Source organism: Gossypium arboreum, chromosome 11 (assembly GCF_025698485.1).
Source record: "Gossypium arboreum isolate Shixiya-1 chromosome 11, ASM2569848v2, whole genome shotgun sequence".
Lineage (NCBI taxonomy): Eukaryota > Viridiplantae > Streptophyta > Magnoliopsida > Malvales > Malvaceae > Gossypium > Gossypium arboreum.
In genome coordinates this window covers 136,647,456-136,664,242 of record NC_069080.1, presented here as the reverse complement: position 1 = coordinate 136,664,242, position 16,787 = coordinate 136,647,456, and the positions used below count along the sequence as shown (strand labels likewise).

Below are 16,787 nucleotides of genomic sequence, written 5' to 3'. Positions count from 1 at the left end.
ATTAGAATTTGCAAAAAATTTTGGTGGGCTAAATAAAATTTTAAAAGGCGCGGATTCTTTTAGGTTTCACCCCCTGTAAAATTTCGCCGACAATAATCCCCTCATTTATTTCAAAAAAATCTTGAAAAGCGGACTTTCTTAATATGTAAAATGCATGCATCTTCCTAAAAAATTAACCTAAAAATTTCCTCCAAAACCTTCATTCCTTTGCTATTTAAACAACGCATCGGCCTCTCTATTCAAAATCAAACCCTAAAATTATCTTCTCATACATCCTTCATTGAAATTAAGGTTTTCGCCGAATCCTAAAACAATGACAAGAAAAAAGGTCACGCTTGCATGGATATCAGATGATAATGCTAGAAATGTTAGTCTTGAGAAAAGGAGGTTAGGGTTAATGAAAAAGATGAGTGAGTTGACCACTCTTTGTGGTATTAGAGCTTGTCTTATAATCTATAGCCCTAATGAAAGTGAGCCGATGGTGTGGCCATCACACGCCGAGGTGCAACGACAACTCGAGGAGTACTGGAAGACGTTCGAGTTAGATCGGTTGAAGAAGATGGTAAACCAGGAAACCTACCTCAAAGAAAGGATCACCAAAGCCAAAGAGCAGCTAAGGAAGCTACAAAGGAAGAACAATGAAGTTGAAATGGGCCATTTGATGCATCAAATTGAGCAAGGGAAAGGGATTGATGAGTACAATAATGGTGAACTTCATAGGCTAAAATGGTTGGTGGAGGAGAAGATGGATGAGATACAAAAACGTATTGAATTCTTTCATCAACTTCCTCAGGGAGACCCGACGGCTCAAACAGTTGGTGGCGGACACAAGCCATTGATGATGAATCAACGGTTTACCAATATGGTTAACAACAATGAACACACATTAGGTGATATTATGGCTCAAGACCACCTAGGGCAGCTGCTAGGACATAATCTTGGTGGCGACTCCGACGTGGGGGTACCTTTATATGGAGATTTAAGAGGAACCATCACCGATATGGGGCAGCAACTGCTGGGTTTTAGGCCTTACGGCGATGGTGCAACTGAAATGGGGTTGCCTCATGGGAGTACAATCGGAAGCAACAATATATCTGGTGCCTTTGGGAACGATATAGGGATGGTAGGACACCCTTTCGAATGCATAGGGAGTAGTTACAATGTGAGTGAGCAAGGGGTGGCTTGGCCACTTGGAGGTGACGGCGGAGACAACTGTGGCGGCACTAGCAATGGTATCGACATGCAATTTGATGAACAATCGTGGCCCAACAACTTTGCTGCATGATAGTCAATTTCTTTGCTTTTAAACTTTTCTTCAATTATATCCACAATAAGTTGTCCTATTCGTAAACACCAGTTTCTAAGGTGACGTTTGTTGCATATGCATTTAATTTTTAATTAGTTTTAAATAATATGTTTTTAATTATTTTTAAATAACATATTTTAATTACTATAATTACTATAATTGAATTATCAAACATAATTAAAATATATTAACTTATTTAAAATTCTAATATTAGAATAATAGAACTTTCAAATAATAATTGAAGTAATGTTTACTACATTCAATGTATAATATAGTTTTACTTTGTATAATAAGCGATGGCAGTGAATCCATTTACACTAGTGTCAAACTCAAGTAGTTTTACACACTTCCGTAATCTTTTTACGTTTGATATTTTAACAAATTGATTATTGAATTTATCAATATTGATGCATTTTCCATGTATATAAATTTTAAAACTGATCGATATCTCTATTATATCGATTTGAAATATTGTCTTCATCAATATATTTAACGCTTGAAATATTTTTAGTTAAACATTTTTATTTGCTCAAAATTAACATGCTTCATCTATTTAAATAGAATATAAAATATGACAATTGGATTGGTAAAATATTAATCGTAGAAAATGTTATGGAAGTATTTGAAACTACTCGAGTTCTGCACCACTGTAAGTAGATCCTCTCCTCATATAATTAATACAAAGAAACATTAATCAAAATAAGAAATAAATAACATATATCAATTATTTCTATTATTCAAATACAGTGTTAATAAAAAATTTCCAAATCATTATTAAAGCATTTGTTCAAACTATAAAAAATTTGATATATAATAAATTAAACTCTTCACTCTTCAGTTTTTTTCTTTTAATAATAGTGAATAAATTGACTATAACAGTTCATAATATAATTATAATATATTAGATTAGATTATATAAATATATTATTTATAAACTTATATATATTTATATGAATATAAAGTTTCCCATTTTATAAATAATTAGTATTTATTTAAAACCAAAGTAATATCATTTTTTAAATTTTTGGTTTTTAAACATAATAAATTAAATATAAATTGATTCAATATAAAATTAATTTATTTATTTGTATATAAATTCATTTAATAAAAGTATTTTAATTGAATAGAATTCTTTTTAAATATGATAATTTTTATAAAATAAATTTATTTAACAAAATATTTTAGTGAAATTAAAAATCTTATTTATAAGAATGATAAAACTTAATAAAAAATAAAAATATTTAAATGAAAAATTCGAGAATATAATGAATAACAAAGGTTATTCGTCAGTTGCCCTTATATATGTTATAAAAATCAAATAGTGTTCAATTTTTTGGTTAAATTTCTTGATGGGTCCCTTTACTATAAGTTTAGGAGTAAATTAGTTCTTACAATATAAAAGTCAACAATTTAATCCTTTTTACATTTAATGTTGAAAAGCAAATAGGTAAAGCTGTAAGCCGCAGTAAGTTCAAATGTTACAAAATGTCGGCTTACCATATTTTAAAATGACTTCAAATAAAGAGTGAGCAATTCTTATTATGTTTAAAAAATTGTTAAATTTTATTTTACTTTTTAAAAAAATTCATGTCATTTTAAAATATTATAAGCACAGCGAATTTAGAGGGGCAAGAAAGGGCTTTGGCCATTTACATGGAAAATTTGTTTTTTATTAATCCCCTAATAAATGATAGAATTAAAAGTTACAATGTGGTAAAATTATATTTTGACCCTTCAAAATAAAAAAAAAAAAAGATTTTTATATAGTCCTTTCAAAAATGATGAAATCATAAGTGAATACAAGTTAAAATTACATTTTAACCTCACAAAAAAATTATAACTCAATTCTAACCCCATAAAAAATTGGATTTCCCCCTAATGACAAGTTAGTATTTTTCAATGTTATCATTGTAACGTCTCCAACCGGACTTAGACATTAGACCTGAATTCGAAAAATTATATTAGCCATCGAAATGGCCCGGTAAACTGTTGGAGTTTTGAAAACATTCATGCTAAAGCATTTGATTATTTTACAAGAAAACTTAGGTATTTTCCAATTTGTTTATTACTTAAAATTTTAATTATAGTTTAGAAGTAGGAAAGTGATATTTACGTATGTTTTTGATAAATATTGGGGTTTATGCATAACTACTTAATAATCATATTTAGATGTATCCTAAAATTGAAATTAAATGTCATGCAATATAAAAACAAAACTAAAACCCTAAGTCTCATGCCTCAAAATAAAATAATACAGTATTTAAATAATATAAATAAATCAAATTATGAGCCTAAAATAATTTTATAAGTAAAAACTGAGCCAAGACCCTCCGGATGTCATGTCTGCGTCCTAACCTAGTGGTTTACCTATAAGGATGGAAATTAAAGGGGAGTGAGTTATGAGACTTAGTGTGAGTTCCATCACAAGAAAATCAAGGCAAATTAATAAACAAAGCATATAATAACAACATTTAGTACAGAACAATCATATAGTATGGTAGTAATTGACAATTCATTCAAGCATGCTTATAAGTGCCATTGTAATGCAATTTCAGTTTAACAATAAAGAAAAGTTCCTACTCCATCGCCACACTCCATAGTAAGATTTTACCTAGAACTCTTATATCCCATACACTCGAGTTTGTGGATGCACCACAAGTGTTGTAGCTTAATACACTACCAGTAGTTGTGAATTCACAACGGGTTTGTAGATGAAAACTGTCAGTAAATATTGTGGACGTGCCACCAATGTTGCAAGTTAATACGCTGCCAGTGTTTGTGAATACGTAACGGGTTTGTAGATCAAGGCTACCAATAAATTTTGTGGATATACCACTAATGTTTGTAGATAAACTGTCAGTAGTTCCTCCTTTAAAGCGTCCCACCCCATGCAATGCAGTATGACATGCGGGTAACAATTCAGTACAAAAACAGTAGACAAGTTCACCATGTGATTAGATCACCAATAGTAATAGACATGTTTGTCATGTATTCAATTTATCAGTACAATAAGCATGTTTTTCATGCAATCAGTAATTTGGTGATACAAGTAACAGTAACAGTAACAGTTTATTAGTAATCCAGTCATAGAAGACATGTACTAGTCACACATCATGCACATATAGTAATAATCTTCTAATCAATCAAGTCATGGATTCCTCATTATTTATAATATCAGGTACATCATTGAAAGAGATAGAATACTAAAAATATTTCAAGGATCATGCAAAGACTAAATTGAATAGTTTAAGAAAATTCTAGGCAAAATTATAAATAGGGGGCACATGGCCGTGTGGCTAGGCCGTGTAACAGACTGTGGCCATGTAGAACATGCAAAATTAAGCTACAGAGGAGACACGGTCATGTGGTAGGTCGTGTGAAAGGTTCTAGACCGTGTGAGAATCGAAATATTCTAGGGTTTCAGGGGGACATAGCCATGTGAGGGACTATGTGGTCCAGACAACCATGTGGCTGGCCATGTGGCCCTAATCCGAGGCATGGTTTACCTTAATTTGCTTGTAAAAAAGCACACACCATTCACTGAGAACCCGAATGATGTTCCTTACGTTCAGATTTGATCCAAGGTACCTAAATCGAGTCCTTCAAATGACATTTATGCAAGAATTAATGATAGGTTTCAAGATGAACCTAGATTCTTAAAAGATTCGATGATGTATCAAAAAAGATCATTTAATCATTCATAAGATTATCGTTAGATACGAATTCTATAAATATTCGAGATCAAACATTTGGATTGAGACGTACTTACCGATTCTTGGCAAAGATCAAAGGATGTTTCTAATAATGAGTACGAATCCAATTGAGAAACAAGTAGAAATCGGGAATTGATTTTGATTCAGAAGCAAAAATAAATTTTAGCAATGGGGAAAGATTATTTTGCAAAGAAAAAGATGCAAAAGAAAATGGAGAAGAAATAGGGAGAGAAGAGAAAAAAAATAGTTTATTTTGGAAAATAAAACTATAGTTTAGGAAAAGGCTAAATACATAGGGTTTTTAAACCTTGAGGGGCTGGTTGGCAATTTACCCCTGTTGCTGAAAATAATAGGGAATTGAAAGGGAGTGGCATAGCTTAACCTTGGGCATGTAGAGGATCAAGAGTAGATGCTTAACCATTGGACTACTACCCATTTCTTGTTAAGATTTTACTATAAATTATATATAGTCTAATACGTTTCATTGTAGTAGTCTAATACGTTTCATTGTAGAAGGTTGCTGAAAATAAAAAGAAAAGAAATGAGAGAAAAGTGGATAAAACTTAGGACATTTAAGAAGTACACTAAATCTAGGCCATTCTTTTAATTATTTATTTCAATTAATCCTATATATTTTTGGGTACTACAACCGTAGTTTATCAATTTCAACTCTTTTCATCAAAATTAATTTGTTCATTTATATAACAATAGGATTAATTACTCAACGACTTATAATACAATGATCCACCAAGTTTGTATTTGATGTATTAATTGTCAATATAAATTCATACACATCAACAAATTAGATCATGTCTTCTTATTGTTGAACAAAAAAAGAATGAGTGATCCACAGAGAATCCACCACTTCAAGTGATATTGGAGACATATCTCACTTGATCTTAACTATCGTTAATTAATCAAGGCTCTGGCTACAAAATTACAAATTGAAAAAGATTGTTTCTCCAAACCAAAAAGTTACCATGAGTATCAAGATCTAATATGACTTGTCACATACAAGTGTGAAACCACAAAATTTTCTTGGAGGACCAAAAATAAAAAAAAATTTGGGGAGTCAATATGCGAATTTATTTTTATACTAATTTGGGTCTCAAAATACTGTAAAAACTAAACAAAAATGTTTATTAATGCTTAGAACTAAAACTCAACAAAAATAAATAAAAGACATGTAAACTGTTTAAGAATAAGCTCTTAAAGTGTATAGAGAGCCTAATTTGACGTATTAAGTTACGGTAGATCAAGCAGCTAAGGAAGCTACAAAAGAGGAACAAAGAATTCGAAATGGGCCATTTGATGCTTCAAATTGAGCAAGGGAAAGGAGTTGATGAGTTCGACAATGGTGAACATGGGATAATATGGTTCGTTGAGGGGAAGATGGAAGACATACAGAAATGTATCGAGTTCTTTCATTTACTCCCTCAAGGAGACCTGGCGACTCAAACAGTTGGCAGCAGGCACAAGCCATTGATGTTGTAGTGATATTGTGGCTCAAGACAACCTAAGGTTGCTTCCAGGACATAAACTTGGTGGCAAAGCTGACGTGAGGGAGCCTTTATATGGAGATTTAAGAGGTACCACCACCGATATAGGAAAACGATTGTTGGGTTTTACGCCTTTCGGGGGTGGCGCAATTGAAATGGAGTTGCCTCATGTGAGCACTATCGGAAGCAACATTATATTTGGTGCCTTTGGGAACAATATAGAGATGGGAGGTAGGGGCAAATTTAGAGGCTCAGGCAAGCGCTTTGGCCACTAAAATGAAAAATTTGTTTTTTAGTCCCTAATAAATGATAGAATTAAAAGCTACTATGTGGTGAAATTGTACTTTGCCCCCCCAAAAAAAAATTCTATATAGTCCTTTCAAAGTGATGAAATCATAAATGAATACAAAATAAAATTACACTATAACCTCATAACAAAATTACAATACAATTTTGATCCCCTTAAAAAATTGGGTTTTCCCTAATGATAGGTTAGTATTTTTCAATGTTAAAGGGTATCGTAGTTTATCAATTTCAACTCTTTTCTTCAAAATTAAATTGTTCACTTATATAAGAAAGAGGTTAATTGCTCAACAACTTATAATACAATGATCCACCTAGTTTGTATTTGATGTATTATCTATATAAATTAATACACATCAATAAATTAGATCATGTCTACTTATTGTTGAACAAAAAAAAAATTGAATGAGAGATCCAAAGAGAATCCACCACTTCAAGTGATATTAGAGAATATCTCACTTGATCTCAACTATGGTTAACTCATCAAGACTCTAGCTAGATCATAACGGATTTGAGTAAGAATTTTTCTCCAAACCAAAAAGTTACCATGAGTATGAAGATCTAATATGGCTTGTCACATACATGGATGAAACCATAAAATTTTCTTGGAGGACCAAAAAGTAAAAATTAAATTTTAGAGAATCAAAATTTTAAAAATTTTAAGAAAATTAATGAGTATAATTTTAGAAGGTTTAACTAAAATTTTATTTTTTAAAAAATTAATTAGAATTTGTAAAATTTTTGGGAGCCTAAAATAAAATTTTAAAAGATATGAATTTTCTTACGTGTTACCCCTTGTAAAATCTCACCAACCATTTCCCCACATTTATTTAAAAAAAAAATCTTGACAACTAGACTTTCTTAATATGTAAAGTGCATGCATCTTTCTAAAAAATTAACCCAAAAATTCCCTCCAAAACCTTCTGTAACACCCCGTACCCGAGTCCGTTACCGGAATCGAACACAAGGTGCACACAGACTTAACTATTTTCACAGTCCATTTAGAAATTTCCAGACTAGCTGGTCACTGCGTCACTGTCGCCTTAAAAATCATATCTTGAGTTTCAAAGCTCGAAAATTAGCTTCGTAATTTTTCCCTGAAACTAGACTCATATGTCCATCTACAGATTTTTTTCTAGAATTTTTGGTCGAGCCAATTAATACAGTTTATTAGTTAAAGTCTCCCCTATTCCAGGGTTTGACTATACTGACCTTCGTGCGTTACGAATTGAATATCTCATTGTACAGGGCTTTAATACTGATGCCGTTTGTTTCTATAGAAACTATACTCAGAGAGGAATCTATACATATATGACATGACTCCTAATTATCTCTGGTTAATTTACAATGAATTTCCAAAGTCGGAACAGGGGATCCAGAAACCGTTCTCGCCCTGTTTCACGAGAACTTTAATATCTCTTAACATATAACTCATATGACCGTTTTGTTTCTTCCATATGAAATTTATTCACTATTTAATACCATTCCTACTATTTTTAGTGATTTTTCACATCCACATCACTGCTGCTGTCAGCATCTGCCTTTAAGGTAGGCTTTACCTATTTCATGATTTCCATGATTCAATTGGCCCTTTTTGCATACATAGCACAAAGTGTGATCATGATTAACCATTCCAATGGCTAATCGTTTCAAAACAATTCCATACCTCATAATGATCAACATACAAACGATTATGGTACTATGCTAAAAACGTATATAAGCCATTTTCGCATGGCCATCCAAGGTTACACAAAACCGAAAGGTACATGACCTTCAACAAAAGGGTAGTCCTATACATGCCATTTCAAAGTTCAACCAAAATTGTACCAAAATGGGGGCTTTGATAGTGTGGGGACTTCGACTTCCAAAAATCCGAGTCCGATAGTGACGAGCCAAAATCTATAAACAAAGAAACAGAGAAAACGGAGTAAGCAATTTATGCTTAGTAAGTTTGAGCAAGAAATTCCAGCACAACAAAAGCATAGCATTCATAAAGCTAACGGATAATTTCATATGCACAAATTCTCAATATCCTACTCATTTCACATTCCAACCCCTATGTTCATACATAAGGGATCATCTTAGCCAAATACCGAAACTCATTACTCGATCGAGCGAATATTATTCAAGGAATCAACTAATTCAAGCACATACGAACATACCTCATTGCTGGAATTTTTCAAGCGTATTAACTGAAAATTTTATAGCAAGATCGCTCATTCTCGAATCACGTACCTTCGGAATTTAACCGGATATAATGACTCGCTCAAATGCCTTCGGGACGAAGCCCGATTATAGTGACTCGCACGAATGCCTTCGGGACTTAACCCGGTTTAGTAACTTGCACAAATGCCTTCGGGCTTAGCCCGGATTTATTAACTCGCATACGAATGCCTTGGATCCTAGTCCGGATATAGTCACTTAGCACAAAGCCTTCGGACTTAGCCGGACATCATTCAATAACCGAGCACAATTATCAATAAATTATGACACATTCGTATCTCATTTTCAATAGCAAAACTCAAACACAAGGCACTATTCACACTTGAAGTTTCGGCTCAATAGCCACACACAAAGAGCATGATTTTAATTTGCTTTAAACATGATCTAATCAATTCAGAATTTAAGCTCTATTACTCAAGTACTTACCTAGGATGTCGTCGAACGATTTCAATGGCTATTCGACCACTTTTTCCTTCCCTTTGTCGGATCTAGTTCCCCTTTGCTCTTGAGCTTAATTTAACAAATAAATCGATTTAATCATTTGAGCATCGAAAGAGGAATTCAAGGTACTTAGTCAATATATATACTCATTAGGCATCAAAGTCGCATATGTACGAAATCATGAATCGAACTCAACACATTAGTTAATATTCCTCTTAGCCGAATTTTCTAAGCCAAGAATAGGCATCAATATGCTTGCCTTTAACCGAATGCATGCACACCAATTTCCCTCATGTGGCGAATATGCATGTCCATGTTGAGGCCAATTATACACTTAATACCACACAAAACAGCATACATTTTACTAACTAACGATTACATATCGTAGCTCAATACACATCTCTCATTTACTTCATAACCAAACATCATCACAAGCAAATATACACCTTGAAATAGTATATATGTCATACCAATACATCATGTACAAACATATATACATATATATATTAGAGCCGAATCTCAAGTTGATTGTAACTAAACATGAACATAATTTCAAAACACAAATCTTACTTTCCATGCAATGAGCATAAATCACACTTTTGGATGTACCATGGCGAATACATCACAACACCATAATTTTGGTCATGATTAAACAAAGAACTTGATGTCTTACTCAAAAATACTAAAAAGAAAGTCCAAGAGCCATCAATCCACCATCACATATATCATTAGCAAGCTTCATATTTAACATGCAATGGAATTAACACAAAATCCACCTTGGCCAAATACCATCCCCATGATATAACAAAGGTTTGAACCATGGGCTAACAAGAGCATCAAGCTATCCACTAAAACATGCATGAATCTCATGGCACAACCTCAAACATACCTTAATCTTGATGCAAGTATAGCCAAACCTCTTCCTAATCCTCTTCCAAACCAAGCATGAAGCAAAATTCCTCCTTCCCTCTAGTAGTTTCGGTCAAGAGAGAATGAAAATGGATGAGCAAAATTTTTTTCTTTTCTTTTCTTCAATGCACGGCAATGGGGGGGGTTCACTCACACACATTTTTTTTCTTTCTTTATTACCCATACTTATTTGTTTATTGTTTCTCCCTAATGCACCAACAAAACATGTTTCATGACATGTTTAGCCCATACTCCCTTGTCATGGCCGGCCACCTCCTATAAAAAGAGGGATATTTGACATGCAAGGCCATTGTTTTGCATGCATGCTTTAATTAGTCATCACACATTTCCCCATCATACTTTCAAAGTTTTCTACTAGGTCCTTTCTAGTGAAATTCACATTTATAACTCTAAATCAAACATCGAAAATGTCACACACGAATTAACACATATCATAAGCATCAAAATGAGCATTAAATTATTTTTATGCCTCGGTTTTGTGGTCCCGAAACCACATTCCGACTAGGGTCAATTTTGGGCTGTCACAACTCTCCCCCACTTAAGAAATTTTCGTCCCCGAAAATCTTACCGGTAAATAGATTTGGGTATCGCTCTTTCATAGAGTTCTCGGGTTCCCAAGTAGCTTCTTCTATCCCGTGTTTGAGCCATAACACTTTCACTAGCGGAACCCTTTTGTTTCGCAACTCTTTTACTTCACGAGCTAGGATACGAATCGGTTCTTCTTCATAACTCATATCGGCTTGAATTTCAACCTCTGATGGACTAATTACGTGCGACGGATCAGATCTATAGCGTCGAAGCATTGAAACATGGAAGACGTTGTGAATCTTTTCGAGTTCAGGGGGCAAAATCAAACGATACATAATCGGGCCAACTCGTTCGGAGATTTCAGATGCCCAATGAATCTCGGCTCAACTTGCCCTTACGGTACCGAATCTGAGTATCTTTTTCCAAGGCGAAACTTTAAGAAACACTTTATCTCCCACCTGATACTCAATGTCCTTTCGTTTCAAATCCGCGTACGATTTCTGACGATCTGTGGCCGCCTTTAGACTTTCACGGATTACCTTTACTTTCTGCTCAAAGATCTTTAATCAAATCCACTCGAAAATTTTACTTTCACCGAGCTCGGTCCAAAACAATGGTGTACGGCATTTACGACCGTACAAAGCCTCGTAAGGTGCCATCTTAATACTTGATTGAAAACTATTGTTGTAAGCAAATTCAATCAAAGGTAAGTATCGTTCCCATGAACCACTGAACTCGAGGATGCAACATCTCAACATATCCTCAAGTATCTGAATTATCCGCTCGGATTGACTATCGGTTTAGGGATGAAAGGCGGTGCTGAAATGCAACTTGGTACCCAAAGCTTCTTGCAATTTCTTCTAAAATCGCGAGGTGAATCTCGGATCTCTATCCGACACAACAGAAATCGGTACCCCGTGTAATCTCACAACTGAGAAACGTACAATTCAGCTAGTTTATCCAATGAAAAATCCGACGCGACGGGGATAAAGTGAGCCGACTTAGTCACCTATCAACAACAACCCAAATTGCATCCTTCTTACTTGCGACAATGGCGATCCGGACACAAAGTCCATTGTGACTCGATCCCATTTCCACTCGGGTATCGTGATCTACCAAGTAACCTCAAGGCACTTGATGTTCCGCTTTCACTTGTTGACATATTAAACATCTCAAACAAAGTCGGAGATGTCTCGTTTCATACCATGCCACCAAAACCGACGTTTCAAATCATTGTACATCATCGTACTCCCGGGTGGATTGCCATTCGGCTACAATGGGCTTCGTTCAAATTATCGAAATAAGTTCAATTCTTTGGAACACACGACGACTTCAACCTCAAACAATCGTCATCATCAATTTGAAACTCCGATTCCTTGTTCGAACACACTCAAATTGCTTTTGCAACCAACTCGTCGTCAACTTTCTAAGCTTCACGAATTTGATGAGTCAATAACGGTTTGGCCTTTAATTGGCTATTAACACATTGTCGGGTAGAATAGACAAGTGTACATTCATAGCTCAGAAAAGCAAACAGTGATTTTCGCTTAAGGCGTCCGCAACCACATTAGTCTTTCCGGTGATAATCAATGACAAGCTCATAATCTTTTAACAACTCGAGCCAACGTCTTTGTCGCAGATTTAAGTCTCTTTGAGTCATCAAATATTTGAGACTTTTGTGATCCAAATACACATGGCACTTCTCACCAAATAAGTAATGTCGCCATATCTTTAAGGCGAATACGATGGCAGCCAATTCGAGATCATGGGTCGGATAATTTTTCTCATGTGGCTTTAATTATCTCGACGCATAGGCCACAACTCGACCTTCTTGCATCAATACGAAACCTAACCCAAGTAGGGATGCGTCACTATAGATGACAAACTCTTTGCCAGATTCGGCCGCACTAATCTGGAGCTTCCGTCAAATGAGTTTTCAATTGATCGAAACTTTTCGACACTTTTCCGTCCATTCGAACTTGACATCTTTCTCGCGGTTTAGTCATGGGTGTGGCTATCATCGAGAATCCTTTTACAAACCGTCGGTAGTAACCTAAAAGTCCCAAAAAGCTCCGAACCTCAAGAATGTTTCTGGAGGCTTCCAGTTAAGTATGGCTGAAATTTTGCTCGGGTTGACTCGAATACCCGATGCAGATACCACATGACCCAAGAAGCTAACCTCTCTTAACCAGAACTCACACTTGCTGAACTTAGTGTATAACTGCTTATCCCGTAAAATTTGCAACACTAATCTCAGGTGCTCCGCATGTTCGGTCTCATCTCTTGAATAGACCAAGATGTCGTCAATGAACACAACTACGGACCGATCCAAGTACGGTCTGAAGATCCGATTCATCAAATCCATAAATACCGCAGGGGCATTAGTGAGCCCAAACGGCATCACTAAGAACTCGTAGTGACCATATCTCGCTCAAGGCGGTTTGGGTATATCCGAATCTCGGATTTGCAACGATAATAGCCCGATCTCAAATCTATTTTGAGAACACCGAGGCTCCTTCAGTTGATCGAACAAATCATCGATCGCGATGGCGGATATTTGTTCTTTATCGTCACTTTATTAAGTCGACGATAGTCGATGCACAACCTCATGGTTCCGTCTTTCTTTTCACAAACAACACTAGAGCACCCCAAGGTGAAAAACTCGGCGAGCAAAACCTCTATCCACCAACTCTTGCAACCGAAGCTTTCAACTCCTTTAATTCCGTTGGTGCCATACGATACGGAGCTATCGAAATCGGTGTGGTCCCGTGTACAAGCTCAATACCAAACTCTATCTCCGAACAGTGGCAAACCCGTAATTCTTCTGGAAAAACATCCGGTAATCACAAACCACCGCATGCATTCGGGTTTTATTTCTAATTCCTTATCATCAAGTACATACGCAAGGTATGCTTCGCACCCTTTTCTTACATATTTACGGGCCAACATTGATGATATTACAGGTTGGCAACCCTTCAAGTCCGTAGATTCAATTCGAATCATCTCGTTATTTGTGCACCTCAAATCAATAGTCTTGCTTTTGCAATTCACAACCGCATCATGCACGGTCAACCAATCTAAACCGAGGATAACATCAAATTCGTCAAACAACAACGACATCAAGTCCGCCGGAAAGCAGAACCTCGAATTACTAGAGGGCATTTCTTACACACTTTGTCGACGAAAGCACGTAACGACCCAAGGATTTGACACCGAATTACGAACTCGAGACTCAATAGGTAAAGTCTTCTTGGATGCTAAGGTTTCGCATATATAAGAATGAGTAGAACCAGGTCAATCAAAGCAATCACATTAGTATCAAAAGAGTGAAAGTACCGTAATAACATCCGGCGAGGAAGCATCCTCACGCGCGTATGGCATAAGCCCTAGCAGGAGCGCGAGCCTCGGATCTGGTTGTAGCATCTCTAGATCCTCTCTGACCACCACTAGTATTGCCCGTATTTCTAGATAGTCTACCTCGAGCTGTGGTAGCGCTCGGTTTCCCACTCTGATCTACATTCTGTTCAGACAACCTCGGGCAATCTTTAATGAAGTGGTCGACTGATCCGCACTTGTAACAGAAGCGGTCACGGAATCTACAACTCCCAGAATGCCATTTGCCACAATATTGGCACTCCGTTCTGTCTCGATGATCATTGGCAACACTGGCGATCGAAGTGACTCTCGTGCTCATAGGGGGTCGATCGCGGTCTCGTCTAGTAAAGCCCAAAGTGTCTCTAGATCGGCCTAAGCCATCTCTAAATTTCTTCGATGACTGTGGGAAGGGCTTCCCCGAAGACCTCTTACGAAACTCCCTTGCTCCTACTTCAGTTTTTCTTTTCTCCATACTGAGCTCCTCGGCTTTGCACGCTCGCTCGACAAGAGCCACAAACTCTCGGATCTCCAAAATGCCAACATACAGCTTTATATCATCATTCAGTCCATCTTGAGCGTTTACACATCACGACTTCGAAGAAATGCACTCTCAGCAGCGTCTGGCTAAGCCTCACAAACTTTCGTTCATAGTCGAGAACCGACATGGAACCTTGTTTAAGTTCAAGAAATTCCTTTCGCTTTTGATCCATGAATCTCGATGATATACTTTTTCCAAACTCGTTTGGAAAAACTCCCAAGTTACTTGCTCTCGGGCACAACAAAGTCGAGTACTCCACCAATAGTAGGCGTAATCACGTAGCAAGGAGATAGTACACTTTAGACATTCATCGGGCGTATAAGATAGCTCATCGAGTGCGGATAGTGTTGTCCAACCAAAATTCAGCTTGCTCGGCATCATCGCTATCTGTAGCTTTAAATTCAGTAACCCCATGTTTTCAGATTCTATCAACCGGGGGCTTATTCGAACTTATTTGGTCAGTTACCGGAGGCATTGTAGGTGCGGGGGTTGTATTAGTCGGGAATGGAGGTTGTGGAACAGCCGTGTTAGTTCGAATGTATTGGTTAAACCAACCATTCATCACGCTATAGAAAGCTTGCCTAGCCTCATCATTCGGATTGCTAGCAACGGGTTGAGAGTCCGCCGGCGCTGTCCCTTGTGCGGGAGCAGGCGCCACACTCTCCACATCATCAGCTATCGCTCGGTTGGGATCGGGATCCATTACTATGAATAAATACAAATTCAAACGTCAGAAATCACCACACTATCAAATAATCACATAAAATGGCATGTATGGCTAGACCCAAACGCGTTACGGTAGTCCTAGAATCGACTAAACCGTAGCTCTGATACCAATAAAATTGTAACACCCCGTACCCGAGTCCGTTACCTGAATCGAACACAAGGTGCACACAGACTTAACTATTTTCACAGTCCATTTAGAAATTTTCAGACTAGCTGGTCACTGCATCACTGTCGCCTTAAAAATCATATATTGAGTTTCAAAGCTCGAAAATTAGTTTCGTAATTTTTCCCTGAAACTAGACTCATATGTCCATCTACAGATTTTTTTCTAGAATTTTTGGTCAAGCCAATTAATACAGTTTATTAGTTAAAGTCTCCCCTATTCCAGGGTTCGACTATACTGACCTTCGTGCTTTACGAATTGAATATCTAATTGTACAGGGATTTAATAGTGATGCCGTTTGTTTCTATAGAAACTAGACTCAGAGAGGAATCTATACATATATGACATGACTCCTAATTATCTCTGGTTAATTTACAATGAATTTCCAAAGTCGGAACAGGGGATCAAGAAACGGTTCTGGCCCTGTTTCACGAGAACTTTAATATCTCTTAACATATAACTCATATGACCATTTCGTTTCTTCCATATGAAAGTAGATTCATCAAAGTTAATTTACATAATTTATTCACTATTTAATACCATTCCTACTATTTTTAGTGATTTTTCACATCCACATCACTGCTGCTGTCAGCATCTGCCTTTAAGGTAGGCTTTACCTATTTCATGATTTCCATGATTCAATTGGCCCTTTTTGCATACATAGCACAAAGTGTGATCATGATTAACCATTCCAATGGCTAATCGTTTCAAAACAATTCCATACCTCATAATGATCAACATACAAACGATTATGGTACTATGCTAAAAACGTATATAAGCCATTTTCGCATGGCCATCCAAGTTTACACAAAACCGAAAGGTACATGACCTTCAACAAAAGGGTAGTCCTATACATGCCATTTCAAAGTTCAACCAAAATTGTACCAAAATGGGGCTTTGATAGTGTGGGAGACTTCGACTTCCAAAAATCCTGAGTCCGATAGTGACGAGCCAAAATCTATAAACAAAGAAACAGAGAAAACGGAGTAAGCAATTTATGCTTAGTAAGTTTGAGCAAGAAATTCCAGCACAACAAAAGCAT

General features: G+C 36.2%; 1 protein-coding gene across 1 annotated transcript; it reads left to right on the top strand.

The window, feature by feature from the left end:
- Window positions 1-253: 253 nt before the first annotated feature.
- On the top strand, window positions 254-1,285 carry LOC108472278 (agamous-like MADS-box protein AGL80). Its single transcript, XM_017773780.2, has one exon. It carries the CDS (start codon window positions 314-316, stop codon window positions 1,283-1,285), a length of 972 nt encoding a protein of 323 aa, XP_017629269.1. The 5' UTR covers window positions 254-313.
- Window positions 1,286-16,787: the final 15,502 nt, after the last annotated feature.